The sequence below is a fragment of the Rhododendron vialii genome, chromosome 9a, assembly GCF_030253575.1.
Source record: "Rhododendron vialii isolate Sample 1 chromosome 9a, ASM3025357v1".
NCBI classification, from domain to species: domain Eukaryota; kingdom Viridiplantae; phylum Streptophyta; class Magnoliopsida; order Ericales; family Ericaceae; genus Rhododendron; species Rhododendron vialii.
In genome coordinates, this window is record NC_080565.1 from 7,867,164 (window position 1) to 7,883,476 (window position 16,313).

Here is a 16,313-nt window from a genome sequence, read left to right on the forward strand (position 1 = left end):
GTGAACATTTTTCCAATAAAACAATTTGGGTAGATCAAGGTGAGAGATGTGGCTATTTCGATTATGCTAACAAACATTTCCCCCTAAGAGCAAGCGATGGAAGGATCATATATAATGGGTTGAGAAGCTAGCGGCCCGAGTGTGAAGGTGAGAAAGTTCAATGTGGATTGCATTTGGGAAGCTTCCATACAATACTCCTATGCCGCAGCCACACACACTCTTCTCAGGCAATAGGTACCCCTTTGGGAAGAGGGATCGATTCTTCGATGGCTTTCAGGAATGCACTCTAGTGACAATAAACGAAGTATCAATTACTACAAGAGTCTTCAGCTCATTACACAATTGAAAACTAGGAGTTTCCTTCATCCGTGTATGTTTAGCTTGTGGAAGAAACAAAAGTGGAAACAAAAGTGGACTCTGAAATTTGAATCAGCAACAAAAATGCACAGAGAAGAAGTGCACATGGAATTTCACTCGAGTGCATTACTGCACAGAGCCACAGAGTAATTTGGAATTGTGTAGACTCTTATAGCATCTCGAGCAGAGGTAGCAAAATGTCAAAAACTAAGAGTCTTGACGGTTCAATCATGCATATCTTAAAAAAGCTCCAGCAAAACCTTTAAAAGTTCAAGATATAAAATGATACAAAAGTAGAATTTGTAGAAAAGGGTAGCAAAGTACGGTTTCTAGGCAAAATTTCGTAAATTCTGCTGCAGATGCTCTAAGGTTGATGTCGCTCCTGTAAAAGTCAAGAAATAGGTAAACACATGAAGTGTTTTGTGACCAAATCAACCCAACTATAACCCTACATCCAAGCTGATAGACTATTGGGAATAAGTTGCCGCCAACGACTATCCAAGCAGAGAAATTTACAATTGTCTTATGAAAGTACAGCTCGCTTCTGATGAAAGTATACCACAATTTTTTATTCAAAGTACAGCCCAAATGCAAAAACAAGCAAAAAAAGAAAAGAATAGTTGTACACATACAGAACCATGCTTCAGAAACTAGTTCACAAATGAAAGTACATCACTTTCAATCCTGCGAGTGAATCTCTTCGTGACCGCACAACTCAAATTTATTCAACTAAAGCCAGACACCAGCTGAAAATTAAGTTGCACGAGAAAGTGTACACTATACAAGAACAGTGCTGTGAACAGGGGATAATACTGCTTGAAACTTCTTCAGTGAAGAAGTCCCTCTTTGTACCAGATTCTGGCCTCCACGAGCATTAATCCTACATTAACAGAGAAAAATACACTTAAGCTGTGTTCGGACAAATAAGTCAAAATGGCTTATTTTTTGTCTTTATTCAAATTTTTTTCGTATCACTTGGCTTATTGTCATTTTTTTTGGGATTATTGCATCCTCACGACAAGAGGAATCTAAAAAGTAAAAAAATTTGACCGAAATCCAATTTTTTTTGAATAAAGACGAAAGTAAATCAATAAGCCAATTTTTTCGTCTTTATTCAAAAAAAATTAGATTTCGGTCAAAATTTTTTACTTTTTAGATTCCTCTTGTCGTGAGGATGCAATAATCCCCAAAAAAATGACAATAAGCCAAGTGATACGAGTTTTTTTTGAATAAAGACAAAAAATAAGCCACTATGGTTTATTTGTCCGAACGGGCCCTTAGAATCCCTTTCCAAAATCTCTAAGGTTCCATGACTAGTAGGATGGCAGCAATATCACTTTTTTTTTTTTCTTTCTTTCTTTCTCTTCTTGATTTTGAGAAGGATTACTGTTCTTAACTTTTTACCCACTCAAATCAAGCATCCTATTTAGATAGAAAAGACACGTGTCAATGTAATCCTAGGTAGGCTAGGTTACATGGGTTAGCTCTTCTTAGATATAATAAGTACCTGTGTTGGATACCCGATACAAAGATAGGGGTATGGTATCCATGTCCAACATGTTTGGTTTGATTTTCACCTAGCAATCAAATTGCATTATTGAATGCAACTATTTGTAGGACTCCTATAAACAAATAACGCAAGGTTTAAATTTCCTAATCATTGAATATTTTGGCATTTCGATCCCCGTGTCCTTGAGCTCTATTAGGTACATTGGCACTCAGGAACCTACTCATTAGATCCAACAGTTAACCACATGTGTCCTTGAGCTCTATTAGGTACATTGGCACTCAGGAACCTACTCATTAGATCCAACAGTTAACCACATGCGATACGTGTATCCGAGTGTCCATGTAAATTCCCTAATCATTGGAACTACATATACTCAAGGTTTACTTTGGAGAGTTCAAACAATGACAATAATTCAAGAGGTATTACATTTATCAAGAGTAGATGCACTCTAGGCATTTACATCTATGAAGGCGGCATCTATACTCTCGTATATAGATCTGTTGACAAACTTATGAAGAGTAAGAGAATCTCCACAGAGGAATAAAAACTAACAGTTATATAAATTTGAAGCGCTGAGTGCCCTTCAAAGAATCAGCAAAAGTCGTCGCACTCTCTCTGTCTCTCTAAGTTAGAAAATAGAGAAAAGACTCTTTAATTGCCGTCTCAACAAATACATTCTCATAGAATGATGAAAATAATTGTTCCTTGACGAAGAGGTCCTTAAAAGTCGAGGAAAAAAACAAAAACTGGAAGAGACGATGCACTCTAAGTGACTCTTTGACTTGCGGCATGAGTCACTGAAGAACATATTCAGCGTAAGCACTTGCTTACTCCCTTAAGGTTACACTAAGAGAGGACTTAACTTTGTTCTTTTATAGGTGTAAGAGTAGTGACTATTTCTAGTACGTGAAATTTTTTATTTTTTATTTATCCGAGTACGTGAAATAGAAATGAGGAAAAAGAAAAGACAAGTGACCATATTCTACCTCAGATGCAAAGAACATATGGAAACAGAAGAGAACTACATACATACAAGTGGGGAGGAAGCCTTCCACTCGTTCGTGAGTAATACTTTGCCAAACCTTTTCCCAACGTCTGCTACAAAATCCGGTTGCATGTTCGTCAAAACCAATTCCTTCAGGGTAGGCAAATGCTCTAATCCGTCAAACCTTTTCAGTTTTCCACAACCTCTAATTTCCATTTCTTCAAGTTTGGGCAAGCCACCTTTCTCCACCCACCACTCCTCTAGATTTTCTAGCATCCACAATTTTAAGACACGCATTTCTGGAAAGTCCCCCGGACAATATTCCATTTTCTTGCCTGAATAAGAGCGAGCCAAAAGACCAAGGATGTTCAGCTGCGGTAATTTTCCTAGCAACTGCAGGTGATCTTCTTCAAGTTGCGACATTGACAATGCAAGGGTTTTGATGTTTTGCGGAATGTTACCTATGTCATCTTTCAGTACTCCAAACAAGGATAAGCTTAAAAGAGACTGATGGACCTTGAGTTCATTGCCTAAGAAGATGTCTAAAGGTTGGCCGAATGGATCTCTTGATCTCAACTTCAAGGTTTGAAGGTTACTCAGTCCAGAGATGCAATTTAATATCTTTTTTACTGATTTCGAATGGCACGTCAGTCGCAGTTTCCTAAGGCTTGTCAACCGGTTCAACCCATACTCATCGGGGTCCTTGGAACCGATTTGTAGCCCCATTAAGGTCTGAAGGTGGGTCGAAGGCTCTTTTGATGGCTTAGGAATGGACACCTCATTCATATAGAGATGTCGAAGGTTCTTCGCCTTCCAAATTGAACTCGGCAAAGTGGTTATATTCGTATACTTCAAATCTAAAGTCTCCAAACATGGAAGATCGCCAATGGACGCCGGACAAGAATTTAGACCAGTCCATCGCAAGCCTATGTATGTTAGGTTTTGCAGTTCACCTAGCTTGTCAGGTAGCACAGGTCTGTAGATATTCTCTAGATCAAACACCTTCAACAAGAAAGCACTACTCTTCTTCCTCATTATTAGTTTAAGCAACATTGCAATTTCTCTGTTGGATGTGTTACGCTTTTGTGTTTCAAAAGAAAGGTATGAACAAAGCTTTTGGGTATGATATTCCGAAGTAGACTTGACACCGACGTACTGATCTGCTAGTCTCCGAACAACGAAATTGGACTTGGGTGTACAATCGGACTGGCCATGGTGAACATGAAGAAATCCTATATCCTCTGCTTTTGACAAAAAGACATCGTGAAGAAAACAAGGCAAACGACATGTTTTCGGACTTCCATCCAGCTTCTTCCTTGCTATCTCAATCATGTTTCTGCACACTAGTTCTTCCAAGTAAGACTGGGCCACATCTTCAGGGACGACGCTTGTCACCTTGGTTAAAGTTTCAACAAACCCCTCGGCAAGCCACAAGTGCAACAGCCTTCGTATCGGTATTTCATACATCTTCGGAAAGAGAGCCAAATAGAGGAAACAAGGCCTTAACACAAATGGTAGTTTACGGTAGCTTAAAGCTAAAATACTTGAGAGAAGTACTGAATGATCATCTTTACCACAGAGATGTGAGAGATGATCAATTACATTTGACCACTTACTCAATTCCATGGTCGACAGCATTCCTCCCAACAGTACAATCACAGGAGGCGAACCGCAACATATTCTCAGGATTTCTACTCTGAAACTACTCAAATGATCTGAAAATTTATTCAAGCCCTTATTATGTTCTGGTGTTCCTACCTTGTTCAAGAACAGTAGCCAACTGTCCTCCTCAGTTAACCTCTCCAGACCCACTGGCAAACTCCATGGGTCCACCTGCGACGCCACATCAGCATTGCGTGTAGTAATGATGACCCTACTTCCGTTCCTCGTGTCTGCAAAGGGACGAACAAGTTTGCGCCATACATCAACCGTGGGTAAGTTATCTAAGACTATCAGAAACTTGAGATCCATGAAAATCTGAAAAAGCATAACAGACAGTTGGCCTTCGCTCATTAGCTCGACGTTCTTCACTACGCCTATGGGAATCTGTGCAATTATGATAAGCAATAGATCCTTATACGTAAAGTCTTCTGGAACATGGACCCAAACACAGCACTGGAAATGCTGCCGAATATCTAGTCTGTTGTACACCTTCTTAGCCAGAGCAGTCTTCCCAAGTGATTCTTCGCTGACTAGTGAAATGACTCTGAGGTTTTCCTCATCATCGTTAATAAGTCGACCCACCATGTCCTTTTCAGTGTCTCCATGTCCAATTAGTAGATCCGGTGTTTCAACATAACAGTGCTGGGTAGAGTTGCTGTGCATTCTACGAAGTCCCAAAGGTTGAGGAACCAGATCGACGGGCTTGTCTACTTTTCCAAATTTAATTAATACAGCTCTGACACTCTTTTCGATTTCCTTCATTTTGCAGCTCAATTGTACTTGGCTCCATGGCGAGAACGCCAATAAGGGCATTTTAGTAATCTTATTAAAGACACCCATGTGCCTCCTGTATGTTGTCTTTAGGAGGAAACTCTCAATGATGTCTTCTGCAGAGTAAAGAATGGGAAGAAGCTGAGCCATCAATGTTTTGCTACTGGCATTCTCTTGTTCAAGGAAGATCAAAATCTGTTTTAGGTCAGTTACGATTTTATCCACTTTATTTCTCAGTGGCGCAAACAAAAATCTGTCCTCTGCTAGCAGTCGCAGCTTCTGTAATTTTTGTAAAAATATTGAAATGGGCAGGCCATCCGCCATGGTTTCTCTCAATCTCTTATTCCTGCAATTTATCACAAACCAACAATAATCAACTGCGGATAAATCTTTTATTCCATTGTTCTCTCCTGCAATTTATGCTGTCAAGATTAATCAGGCAGAAAAACTAGCATGATCAAAATTGTTAACTCTATGCTATTAGACTATGAAACTACGTAAAACCAGATGACTGGAACAAGAACAAATCACTTGTTGTGATCCAAAAAGGAAATAACATAAAAAATAACACTTTAATTTCCAAACCCACATCTCAAGCTTTCGAATTGCTAACTCTCTCTCACATCTTGTTTCTCTCTTTTCCACTCAAACAAATCAAGCTTTCAAATTGCTAACTCTCGCATCTGACTACAACGTTTGGATTTGGTAGCCACCCAGTCTCTCCACAAGGTCCTTCAACTCTTTGAACTCTCCAAACACTTCAGAGTTTGGTTCAGAGAATATACCCATGTTTTCCTACTATAATTGTCAATAAAGGTTGGAAGTATCTATTTCGCCTGTTTGACATTGGCAACAACGGGCCACACACATCTGTGTGAAGTGTGAACTAGCTCCAGCGCCTGCTTCGCTCTCCAATTGACTTCTTTTCCAAAGCTTGTTTGATGATGCTTCTCAAGAACACAACTTTCACAGACTTCATTCCGACAGTTGATGTGGGTCCAGCCTTGCATGGCAAAAGGCTTGAAGCCCTGCATTTGCTTTGCTTTTGAAGTCATAACTAGGCATGGCAACAGGGCGGGGCAGATTTTGCATAACCCGACCCAAAAATCATTTCCCGACCCCGACCCCGACCGGGTTTTTTGGGTACCTCCGTTCCCGCCCCGATCAGGGAACGGGTTTACCCGCCCTGCCCCGTAAAAATTAAAAAAATTAAAGTATAAGTAAAAAAGTAAAAAAAAAAAAGCTAAATAAGAATAAAAATTATCCAAAAAATAAAACTTTTGAAATTATTTTTGTGTCTTTTGGTATCGCGGTTTTATCTAAACTTTTAATTGCAACCAATATTTTAGATACTTCATTCCATTTCTTTATGTGTAGAATTTATTATAAATATTTTAAGAAAACGTTTTAAAAAATCCAATAAACACCAATAAATATCAATTTTTATTTATTTTTAAAATTTAATTAGCCTACTTGATAGTGAAGAGACATTGTTTTTTGAATTAATGCTAAAAAATTGAAAGGACGTGTATATAAGTATATATACATATATAAATAAACAGGACGGTTCAAGGGACACCCAAAAAAATACTTAAAAAAACACCCCAAATCTCAAACTCATAGTTCCCGATCAAATTTTTATGATCCGAACCGTTCAATGTGTGCAGAATGTGATTTTAAAGGTGCCCACAAAAAAAATGATCGGGAAAGGCTTGATTTGAGCAATTTTTATTTGAACCGTTCAATAAAAAACTGTTCAAAATTGTTCGGATCAAGCTCTTCCTGGTCATTTTTTTTGCTAATTTCTCACACGTACCCTTAAAATCACGTTTTGATCACATTGAGCGGCTCGGATCATCAAAATTTGATCGGAAACTATGAGGTGTTTTTTTGAGTGTCCCCGGAACCGCCCCGATAAATAAATAAATAAATATATTATATATATATATATACACACACACACGCGCGCGCCGGGTCGGGTAATTTCGGGGTGGGGCACTTTCTTCCCGAACCCTATCCGAACCCGGGCGGGTTTTGGAAAATCTTACCCCAACCAGATACCCGAAAATGGGGTAGAAAAACCGCCCCATTCGGGGCGGGGCGGGTACAATTGCCATCCCTAGTCATAACTAGCCATAACAGTTATAACACTAGAAATTACTTTTCTCATAATTCTAACAGTTCTGGTAACTGTCTCTGCTGCCTCCTTAGTTCTTCTGCCTCAACTTCTTCCTCTTTTCCCTGACTGTTAATGATTTGTCCCTCCTTTTCCTCTTGGTCGCTGCTGTTGTTGATTTCTCCCTCCACTTCTTGCACCTCGTCCATCTCTGCATTTCCAGAACCTCTTCCTCGATAGCCACACCCTCTACCTTTTCCTTGTTGAGAAGATCCCTTTCCTCTTCGTTATTCTCATTGAACGTTGTAGGTACATAGTACCAAGCTCCAAGGACTAAAGGAGACAAAGTGGTGTTAGGGGCGAGGGTTGCCTCGGTCGAGGGACAACCCTGAGGTCGACGTAGCATGACCCGCCCTTGAGGTCGATGGTTTATGCTTGGGCTAAAGCAGGGCCAAAGTTGATCGGGACTCAAGGAGGACCGTGGATTGGAGGCTTGAGCTCAAGGGATCGTCTAAAGGTTTCACACCAGTCTTAGAGAGAGAGGCAGACCCACCTTCAGTCTTTCACACCAGTCTTAGAGAGAGAGGCAGACTCACCTTTGACTGAAGGACAAGTCCTCGGTCTATGTATCATACCTACCTTCTGAACCTCTGAATACCTCAAACCTTGGGAGGTGTAACTTACCTACCATTTGAACCTGTGACAGTCAACCTCATAGGTCTGACCCTAGGACTTCTAGGCCTGTGGCCTTCAAGTCTATGACCTCTAGGGACCTCCCACCGGTCCTCAGACAGCTCAACTTCAGACCCTTCTCCTCACCTATTTAAGGGACACTTCCGGAGCATTCTAGAGGCTCTCTCACTCTTGGCCAAACCCACTCATTGATACAACACAGAGGGCATTACTTAACCTCTCTACTGCCACTACCTCTCTCTAGGATCTGCCTTGGGCTCTCTCCTCCTCCGCCTTCGCACCCGTTGGTATCCCGGACTACCCTCAGGTACCCAATCTACCTTACGCACAATCAACTTGGACTGAAGAGCTTGTTCTAGGGAACTGGAGGACGCCTTTTGGTTGATCCTCTGTTCACGGATCTAATGTGGCCATAAATTTATCAACGACCATGGCATTGAGGTCCTTCGGTTCCTACGATAACATGCTCAAACATCGAAGTAAGTGATCAAAGTACTTTCTCCAAGACATGCGTGTCTTCCATTTTGTCACCGTAGCACCAAATTTTATTGCCAATAGCCCATGTTTGAGTAAAGGGCAAATTTCACTGACCTCCCCTGAGGTTTCTGACACCAACAGAAACCTCCCCTGAGGTTTCTGAAATAACACTGCCCTCCCCTTCTTTACCTGAAAATACCAAGGGACCCCCCTCTCCGTTAAGTGGACGTTAAAAACGGATGGAAAAGATTATTTCTCTCTCCATCCACTACTAAAACTAAACTAAACTCCCAACCAAACAAAACCGATGTCATTGTACTATATTTTTTACAATACGTATACTACCCTCACCAAACTCTTTACCCCTCTTATTTATAAAATATAAAATACAAAAATTACTACACTTTGTACCCGTTTCACTTTGAGATTTTGTCCTTATTTAAAAGGTTTCACATTTGCTAATTTTCTATCAAACTTTTTTGAATTATTCGTTCGTCTCAATAAGAGGAATTGAAAAAGTAAAAATTAAGACTTTTACCAAATATTTTGAGAAATTCAATATTTTGGATAAAAGTAATAATTTTATATTCTTTTGATTCCTCTCGTTGAGACAAACCAATGATCCACAAAAATTAACACAAAACTAGTAAATACAAAAAAAATTTAAATATGGACAAAAATAAAAAAGCCTAAAAATCCCACAAACAAGTCCGCATGAAAAAAATTCGAATATGAACAAAAATTAAAAAGCCTAAAAATTTCACAAACAAATCCCGTAAAAACCAAAAAACAAACTATTGGCAATGGAGGGTATGGGCTTGTTGGTGGGATTTTTAGGCTTTTTGATTTTTACGGGATTTGTTTGTAGGATTTTTAGGCTTTTTGATTTTTGTTCATATTTGAATTTTTTCGTATTTGCAAGTTTTGCGTTAAATTTTTGTGGATTATTGGCTTATCTCAACAAGAGGAATTAAAAGAGTATAAAATTATTATTTTACCCAAAATATTGAATTTCTCAAAATATTTGGAAAAAATCTTAATTTTTTACTTTTTCAATTCCTCTTATTAAGACGAACTAATAATTCACAAAAATTTGATAGAAGATTAACAAATGTGAATCCTTTTAAATAAGGACAAAATTTCAAAGTGAAACAGGTACAAAATGTAGTGATGTTTGTATTTTATATTTTATAAATAAGAGGGGTAAAGAGTCTGGTGAGGATAGTATAGGTATTGTAAAAATTATAGTACAATGACATGGTTTTATTTGGTTGGGAGTTTAGTTTAGTTTTAGTAGTGGGTGGAGAGAGAAATAATCTTTTCCATCCGTTTTTAACGTCCAATTAACGGAGAGGGGGGTCCCTTGGTATTTTCAAGTAAAGGAGGGGAGGGCAGCGTTATTTCAGAAACCTCAGGGGAGGTTTCTGTTCGTGTCAGAAACCTCAGGGGAGGTCAGTGAAATTTGCCCTTGAGTAAATATCTCAAAAATTGACAGATTCAGTCATTTTAAACAGTTTGAATTCACCTCGTAAAAGTTAGAGGCGAACTTGTATTGCATTCTCAATCATTTTAAACAGTTTGAATTCACCTTGTAAAACTTAGAGGCGAACTCGTATTGCATTCTCAATTCCACAATGGGAACTTAGGAGAACATCCCATGCTTGTTTAGAGGTAGCAATAGGGGAAATTTTCTCAAAACATGATTCATCAATGCCTTGATAAATCAATTACAGGCTTGTTTATCTCTTCTGTGTGTTTCTCTACACGCTGATTATCTTGTTCTACTTTTCAAGCCGGTTCTGAATAGCCTTGCTCCACCATATCCCACAAAGCTTGTGAGCCAATTAACACGATCTTTTAATAGTCCAATTTTCATAGTTTTCCGTGGGGAAACGAGGGAAACTGGGCGTGAAAAAATTGTTTTGATTGGCCGTTTAAATAGGCCTGGAATTTACAATAGTATTTTTCGGAATAGAATTGGCAAAAGAAAAAGAGTCCAAGATTGATTCCGTAATGGTCGATTTTGTGAAACAAGTGTTCATAAGGCGGGCAAGGGCCAACAGGCTACAAGCCAATGACACTTCCTCACCTCTTTCGTATGGAAGATGAGAGTTCGATTCTCGCCAGGAGCTCGAGTGTGCTCGGTGTGGTGGTTGATCTTCTTTGGACTTGGCCCACCTGTATACCGCTTAGCGGTATCCCATCCCTTTAGGAGTAACTAGACATAAAAAAAGTTTTTAACCCTAACACTATACTAAGTATATATGTTTGCCTACTTCGTCTTTAAACTATTAAAATCAAAACTCCATGCACTCAAACGAATAAGCCAGAAGATATTGTAAGGATGTTGACTGTGATTTACCTCAGTTTGATCAATCTTGAACGGAGAAGACGCGTGAACCGATCGTAAATATGCGTCTATATTCACGCAGCACGTGCAAAATTTACGAAGCTCCGATCTTGATCTTGATCCCGTGATCAAAAAATTGATTTCGCTTGAATTGGATTGGATTCTGGGAAGAGAAACAGAGCAGCGAACGGCGGACAGAAAAAAATGGAGCAGATCCTAGTACGTGCTCTGGTACCCACTGATGAATAGTACAAGAACTACTCACTTGTGGTGATTCGAAATGGAAATCAAGAGAAAAACCAAACTCATTTCGAAACCCAGAGTACAACCATTCATATGGCTAATCGATCTCTCTCACACTCCCGTTTAGTATCTGTTTTCACCTCATACAAACTTTACGCTAGCTCCCGAGGTTTTGGTTGCGCAGGAGATGAAGTGAAACTTTACTCTGACAAAGACATTTGTCCGAATAAGAACAAACAATTACGGAGTACTATAATTTGCAAAGAAGACGGTGATTTGAGTTGGTCGTTCTTCCAAATTTTGAAGTCTTGTTTGATATGGACTTTGAAAAATCAGAAAGAGAAATTTGATACTGTAGTAGTTGCTCCCGTTCCACAACGCTAAATAAGTACTTATTTTTTAAAAATGCAATTTCAAGCTCAAAAATGATGAGTTTATTGAAATCTAAAAATATACAATATGGATATTGTTTGAAAGATCTCATTGAGATCTTTAATACAGTGAAAAAAAAATAAAAAAATTATTTTTCATTTGCATTATTTTTGAGTTTGAAAATATGAAATAAATACTTATTTTTTAAGAAGGTGTTCTGGAACGGGCTCTTAGTTTACGAGGAGTTGCCCTTTAGTCTGTCTCTATCGAAAAAATCTTCAAACGGAGGAGTAATAGTTAATTATTCGATTGCCCAGACCACTTTTTTTTTGTTTTTTTAATAATCGGATGTCCGGAGCAACTTACATGCACCTTATCGTCTTGTCCGGGTCAGCTTGCAGCTTGCATATTTGAAGTCCCACACAAATATTTCGAGCGTTTCAATTTGTTCAGAATAATTTTTCAAGAGTCCTTGTAAAAAATTAGTTCAGTCGGATATCGGTAAGTATTTGATCCATACATTTTTTTTGGGTCCGTACGATGTAGAGCTTTTTGCTTTCCAATACATTGAAATGATTCTAATCTAATGCAGTTATAGTATATGAATCATTTTATATTTTTCTTTAGGCTATTACAAAAGTTATGCATTTATTTTTTATTTATAAAAGAAATTGAGTAGTGAGGATGTAAAATAACTTTTTTTAATCAAATCAAATAAAAAATATTAAGATTATAAATTTATAAGTAGTTTACACTAATAATACCAATAATATTTAAATTTAGAAATCATATAGAATTAGATTTTTAAAACTAGGGTCCGGGTCCCAGCCCGGCCGCAGCCCTTTCTCCAAAATACTAATAATGTTTCTTTAGAATAGTAGTAGTTCTTTCTCCAAAAAATCAAAACTAGATAAGTTTGCCTGCCAAGCGTTTATCTAAATAATGTAACACTCCACCCATCCAGGGACTTCAATAATAATTCGATAATCGTCATTCTTAGATTGTATGCTATTTAACATTACGTTTCCATCGTTTACCTTTGGGAATAAATATGAAAGCAAAAATATTTGTATGAATTTGCAATAATAGATGCTTATATATTTATAATTACGTATGTTGACAGAATATCTACGAAATTTCTTTATACATCGAGGAGAAACCAGTTATAGACACCATATGAGAAACTCGATAAATGGTATATTCAATGAAAATTAAATGAGCCCAGATTCAAGGCCACCCCACCACTATAAGGTTATTCCAGTAGAAACATTCAGGGGAATCATCTTGAATCAACCAAAACCATGAAGGACATGTGGTCCTTAATATTCAGCGCTCAGCTAAGGACCATCAACGAAATTTCTTTCATATCATTTTCATAATACGTTTTGAAAGAATTTGATATCACCTTTCATACATGCATGGTAGAAACACATTAGTATCTGCCAAACCCAACATTAAAAATTATGAAATCATAGTAGTTTTTGATAGCAATCTGAAAAGAACGCTAACAAACAATGCTATATATTAAATTCATGGTTTGTTGTATAGAGTCTTTCTCCGTAGTTTCCTCTCAGTTTCCTTCTTTGTATTTTAAAAGAAAAAAGGTTTGCGGGGGAAGACCAGAGTTACAAACTCCTCTGGGAAGAGGGCTCTTACAGCCTCTTTGGATGGTGAAGGGTGAGATAAGAAAGAGGAGGAGCCAATCAAAATATTTTATTTTATATTTTTTTCTCCATTTCTCATCAAAATAGTCAATATCCAAATGAGTGATTTGGCTAGAAACCAAAATCCTCTCTTTTCTTTTCTCTTGAAATCACTCCATTCACAGGGGTTGTTAAGTACATGGCTTGTCTGCAGCAGAGGTGCGGTTGAAGTCACCGCAACCGTCGGATGGTGTTTTTAATGGTCGAAATTAAAAAAAAAACTTTTCTCCGGAAAAGTTTAGACCGTTGGATGCAAAGATGAACGGCTGTGATTGAACTGCAGGGACTCTATGCAGTGCAGAGAATCCGCGTTAACCACCATAACATGTGCAGCCAATGAAATAGTATCACCCATTGAAGGAGCCAATCTCATTGGGGCATCCTTTCGGAGTAATCCCCAGGAAGGGTAGTCCGTCATCACAGCCCTACCAACATGCAAGTTGAACAGACTGTGCCCAATTGAAACTCCCGATGGTCAAGCTAATCTAATATAAAATGACTCTGAAGCTAATACTACTGGGAGACACGAGATACACTTAAATGCACAGATAGCCAAATCTCCATTCAGCTAATCTGGAAGTAAACTCAGACAAATGGCGTTGGTTCATGCAGGTACTATTTCTTAATTTAACCAATTAGTAAATTAGTGTTTTTCTTTCCAGAAGATGTTCTTGATGGATTTTCGAAGGATATTATCATACAAAACTCTCAGAGTATCGATTCCATTTTCAATTTGTAAAAACATATACATGAGAACATGTAGCGACGAATACTGTGATTTTTGTGAATTTGTTTAGAATTTTTGTTATCTTTTGTTACTGTGTTTATTCCAATTTTTTTTTTTTTGTAGTTAATGATGAATATACACCTAAGCATAGTGCTGCATATTGGGCTTCGTCACAAATAATTTTTAAGGTTAAGAATAATAGGTCACTATGTTAATTTCCTATGTCCGCTACTGAACACCGCCATCACAAGAAAATGGACCAAGGATGTTTCGTTGGGAGATTGTTACAGTAGTATTGCTTCATGCCATTCGTTACTTACATAGATTTGTCCCCAAATTTAAAAGTTATGTTTCTATAACGTACGTCCATGTTCAATCTGAGAAATTAAAATTTTGTGTCCGTCCTTGACCATAGTACTACCAGTAACGAGCACCATCATTTGTAGGATTGCCATGAAACACCATAAATCTCTTTCTGTTAGTTTATTCAATGAATTGCTGTTCTTTTCTATTGTTATGCTAGAATTCAAAATTTTTTCTATTGTTATGCTAGAATTCAAAATTTTCACATGTTAAGATAATTCTCTCAGTTGTTGGCAGCGTAATTTTGATCAGCTGAAGGCGGAGCTCGGAGCTTTATCCAACAAGTTGGAGGAACCTATGGAAGGAATGGCAGCTGCAAGGATTGGTTCTACTTAGCCTCACTGCCCAAATAGTCCTTGTCATTTTTGGAAATCGCAGAAAGTACATTGCTAAAACTTGGATCCAAGCCATTGTTTGGTCCGCCTACTTACTTGCTGACTCTGTAGCCACAATGGCCATTGGCATCCTCTCGAACAACGTCGCAGAAGTCTACTGGAATGGTAATAGCAATGCTCATGCTTCGGATTACGAGTTAATGGCGTTTTGGGCCACTTTCTTGCCGTTGCACATGGGTGGGATGGACACCATCACCGCTTTCTCGTTGGAAGACAATGAGCTATGGATGAGGCATTTTTTCACTGTCATTATCCAAGCAGTGACGACCGTGTACATCTTGCTCATGTCGTGGTCAACCTCATCGCATCTTTCTCCAATGTTTATCGTGGTCTTCTTTGTTGGCCTTATCAAGTACTGCGAACGAGTTTGGGCTCTCTTCTCGGCAAGCGAAAAAAGGTTTAGGGACTCGATTCCTGAAATCCCGACCAGCGAATCCAAGACAATGGAGGCCTGCAAGTTGAAGCAATTGGAAGGGTACCATGTCACTGCCCATCAAGTGCTTGAGGTGGAGGTCCCGGTGTTTGACAATTCGGTTCCTAATTGTGACGATGCAATTGAGATACTTATGGCCCATAGCTTCCTTGAGATGGTCAAGCGCCTCTTCGCGGACCTCATAATCGGCTTCCAAGATCGGGATGCAAGCAGAGCAATCTTTGAAAGCATTGAAATGTGTTAAGCCAGCTTACTAAAGGGTGGTTAGTCTCTAATTAAGTGCTGTTAAGATGGGGGCAGTTAAGATACAAGCTCCACCTCAGCATTTGTCCACCTCAGCAATCCAAGTGAAGACTTCTCATCCCATTAGAAAGCTAAGAGGAATGTGTGTTTCTTTACAGTCTAGTTTGTATAAATAGATTAGGACTCTATTTTTTGTAACCCAACGAAAACAGTGGAAATGGAAAATAAATGTTGTGTCTGCTTCTCTCTCTAGATTTTGTTATGGTATCAGAGCATCGTGACGCAAGTCTTTCAATTCAATCCTGAAGTAGATTTCTTTCAAGATTCCAGTACAGATTCATTTCAATTCAATCCTGAAGTAGATTTCTTTCAAGATTCAAGTACAGATCCAGTTTTCTCTTTGATCAGTAAGTTGTGATTCTTCTTCGTATTGAACACAACAATGGCGGATTCATCTTCATCAAGCACAATGCCACCTGCACTAGCCTTTCTTGTTTCTAACTTTCATTCACTAGTGAACATTAAACTAGATTCTGGAAACTATTTGCTGTGGAAAACTCAAGTGGTAAATGCATTTCGTGCTAATGGTTACGTTGGGTTTCTAGATGGAAGTACTCAGTGTCCCTCCTCCACAACTAGGGATTCTTCAAATAATACTGTTGTGAATCCAGAATATACCAAGTGGATGTTGATTAATAATCAACTTTTATCATGCTTGACTGCAAGTTTGTCTTCGACAACTCTACCTCATGTTCTAGGACTTGAACTTGTATCACAAGTCTGGTTTTCACTGGCACAGAGGTTTAATTCTCTCTCTAAGGCACGTATTCATGAGTTGAAAAACAGATTGTACAATGTGAGTAAAACTGGTTCAATGGATAGCTATATTGATGAGATTAGAGGACATGCACAG

General features: G+C 38.5%; 1 protein-coding gene across 4 annotated transcripts in view; it reads right to left on the reverse strand.

Moving 5' to 3' along the window:
* Positions 1 to 818: 818 nt before the first annotated feature.
* The window catches only part of LOC131300351 (probable disease resistance protein At1g58602), a 35,752-nt gene continuing 20,257 nt past the window's right edge, over positions 819 to 16,313 (reverse strand). Inside the window, exons 1-3 of one of the 4 annotated variants that reach the window (XM_058326139.1) lie at positions 10,934 to 11,290; positions 2,901 to 5,631; positions 819 to 1,237 (exon numbers count right to left, since the gene is read on the reverse strand). In XM_058326139.1, the coding sequence (XP_058182122.1) occupies positions 1,232 to 1,237; positions 2,901 to 5,609 (2,715 nt within the window). In that variant the 5' untranslated portion in view covers positions 5,610 to 5,631; positions 10,934 to 11,290 and the 3' untranslated portion in view covers positions 819 to 1,231. Of the gene's footprint in view, positions 1,238 to 2,770; positions 5,632 to 10,933; positions 11,297 to 16,313 lie in introns of those variants that run through there. The other 3 variants (XM_058326138.1, XM_058326136.1, XM_058326137.1) reach the window with 3 other exon arrangements.